This window comes from Neurospora crassa, linkage group III (genome assembly GCF_000182925.2).
Source record: "Neurospora crassa OR74A linkage group III, whole genome shotgun sequence".
Classification (NCBI taxonomy): Eukaryota; Fungi; Ascomycota; class Sordariomycetes; order Sordariales; family Sordariaceae; genus Neurospora; species Neurospora crassa.
In genome coordinates, this window is record NC_026503.1 from 4,577,316 (window position 1) to 4,580,633 (window position 3,318).

At 38.7% G+C, this 3,318-nt stretch overlaps 1 protein-coding gene across 1 annotated transcript; it reads right to left on the reverse strand.

The window, feature by feature from the left end:
- Window positions 1–213: 213 nt before the first annotated feature.
- Window positions 214–1,135, reverse strand: NCU07510 (hypothetical protein; the record flags this gene model as incomplete). The annotated part of the gene is made up of 2 exons (XM_952889.3): window positions 214–311; window positions 586–1,135. The coding sequence occupies 2 exons, from the start codon at window positions 1,133–1,135 to the stop codon at window positions 214–216; spliced, it is 648 nt and encodes a 215-aa protein (XP_957982.3).
- Window positions 1,136–3,318: the final 2,183 nt, after the last annotated feature.

Here is a 3,318-nt window from a genome sequence, read left to right on the forward strand (position 1 = left end):
ATAATCTTGAGGGAGTCGTGAGACATGGTTACCTACCTAGTATCCGTCTTTTTTGTGTCTTGTTGATGGGATATTGTTCCCTGCATAGGTACCTGCTAATGGGGGTGAGCGAGTATGATCGAAGTAGAAGTATCGGCACAGATCGCCCTTCTATTCATAGAGTGTAAGTCTTCGCCAGACCCACGACGATGAAGTGGAAGCCTGTCAATTTCTTCATGATGGGGGTACCTGGTAAGCCCCATGAAAGATCTCACACTCATTACTGACAGATCCTGCTTTTCGGGGAGCGTTGAATGCCGGTTGCCCTAATCCTACAAGTCCACAAGATCAGAGTTAGTCCAGACCACAAAAGGTAGAGGTACCTACTCCCTCATAAACGAGACCGGGAAAGGCCTACCTTCTTCATACAGTGCTGACAATCAGAACACGACATCAACGCCAAGCTCAAAGCCGCCGACCTGACCACCTTTTTCTGTCTATCAAGGTCTTTCTCGTTAAACAGGATCGGAACATCCGGTTTCTCACCACTTCCCCCCGACGTTGTCTTTCCCGAAATGAACTCCTCCTGCTTAAAGCGACACGAACCTCCGCAGTATCCATCAAGAAAGAGGTACTGATACCAAAAGAACTCCCGAAAACTCTCTGCATACTTCTCATCCAGCCCCCTCACCCGGCTGCCTTCGATAGGAAGGTTGTCATCGGATAACGATAACTTGCCCTGGTCATTATCGTCAACAACTCTAAGCATGTCCCCAAGAAAGTCAATATAATCCACCGAAGAAAGCATACAGATCAGGAATATCTTGCGAAGCTTGGAAACATGGTACTTGTATTTCCTTTGCAAGTTACCATGCAGAGACAGAATGTGTTGGATTTGCGGGTCGAGCGCTGGGCCGATGATATCTATAAAGTTGTTGGGGATGCCAGGAAAGGAGTGGAGTGGCTTGCCTTTAGTTTTTGAATGGACCTCAAGGTCGCAGTAGATGGCGTGAAAAAGACGGTTGCGGCATTCGTGGCTGGCTAACGTGGCTGCTTCGAAGGCTGCCTTGAGTAGTTCTTGCGAACATGTACATGTTTTGTCGTCCCGTTCGGTGGTGTCGGGACTGGGATTGGATGTGGGAGTTGACCAGTACATGGTTTATTGTCTTTGGTGGTGTAGCGTGTGAAACCGACCGTTCAACGTAACCAAAGAAAGCGGGTGATTTTGATAAAGAAGATAAAGGCCTTAAACATATAGTTTTGAATTTGAAATAGGCCACTCACTTCCTCAGTCGTTGTGTCATATGACGGCAATGAGTCTCGTTGTATCTAATTACTCTGTCTTGTAAGTTTGCTCACTGCAGTGACTATCATCAGACCGGTATTGGTATTTAATAAGGGGAAAGTGTCAGGAACGTAGGCGAAAGGCAGGCTGAGGTGACTACGGTCGTGGCCATACGTAGGGGACGGTAAGTTAGGGGTCAATCCAAAGATGTATTGATAGCTACCGACTATAATAAATTACGCTTCGTTAAACCTCTTTTATACCTATACAAACTCTATTTATCTATTAACGAGTATTATAGAGCCTTATACTAATTTAGCGCCTCGGCGCAGTACTAGATTATCCTTCCCACAAGTCTAACCCGATATAAGCATTATTATTAATAATCCTACGCATTAGTTAACGAAGGGGAGCAATAGCCGTTAAAGTACTTTTAAGTACAAATTCTTAGCTTCCTAATATAACCCCCCCCCTTATAGGTTCCATCTTCGGAACTTTTATACTTTATAGTAAATTCCAATTAAATAGTAGAGGGCGTTAATATTATATTATTATAACGTTATTAAACTATATTACCAGCGAAGGTACAATATCCTCGCCCCTTAATTTTAGCGAACTATTACTTATAATAGCCGCCGACGCTATATTCCGGATATTATAGCCGCTTCGCTACCGGCGAGCCGCCTATTAAAATATTAATATTATAATATCCCTTCTCTTAAATTCTAAATACAGATACGAAGCCGCCTACCCGAATATTAGTATTATAATATCTATTCTTACGAGCTTTAAATACAAATACGAAGCCGTCCGCTAGAATATCGGCATTATAATATTTATTTTTACGAATTCTAAATGTAGCGAACCGCCCGCTAGAATATTAGTATTATAATATCTATTCTCTTAAACTCTAGCGCGGATACGAAACCGGTATTAGATCTAACTATTTAGCGTACCGCCCGCTAGAATATTGGTATTATAATATCTATTCTTATAAATTCTAGCGCGGATACGAAACTAGTATTAAATTTAAAGCGCTAACATTCCCAACTATTACTAAAACTATCGTTCCGTAGGCGTATAAGGTAGTAAGTATTGTTTTACTTAATAAGAAGTACTACGCTGAACTTAAGAGCGTTAATAAGTACTTTAAAATACTAATATAATTATACCCCGTAATTCCTCTTACCGGATATTCTCTATTATTTGTACTTATAATGCGGCCTAATACTTTCGTAGGGTACCCTCTATTATCTACGCCTATTATATAATACTTATATAATTAAATTTTAAGGCTCCTCTTGTAAACTATTCTTTATTTAATTATTTATACTTATTGCAACCTATTATAATACCTAAATATAATCCCCCTCCCTATAAATTCTATCTTCGGGACCTTCGTTTCCTTCCTTCACTTCCTATAATTCTATATATTACTTCTTCTATAAATTTTCTTTATTTATATTATTCCTTCCTAATTACTTTTTTATTACCCTTACTTTATTTTTTATATTACTTTCTTTATTCTAATAATACAATTCTTAATTGCTACCTCCGTTTTCTTTACTATAATTTAAATTATATACCTTCCTATTTTCTGCTTTTTTCTCCTACCTTTTTATAGCCGCTACTATTGCCTATTTATCCTATCCTTCCCCTTTTAATTATCGCTTTTATTTTATCCTTCCGTTTACCCCTTCCTACTACCTATATAATTGCCTAACACTTTTCTTACCCTACGTTATTTTATATTCGCCTACTTAAAATTATATTCGCTTACTTTAATTTATATTTATATAAGGACCTCCTCCTTCATTTATATAATACCCCTTCTATTTACCCTTTTCGCTTCTCCTCTTCTTCTTCCTCTTATTCTTACTTTTATTACTATATTTATCCCCCTTTTATTCGTACTACCCCCCCCCCCGGATATACGCCTTACTATTATATACTTATATATTAATTCCTACTTCCCTAATATATTTAATTAGTACGTCCATTTCCCTTTTCTATTTTCTTCTTTCTACCTTATCCTCCCCTTCCTCTCGCCTTAT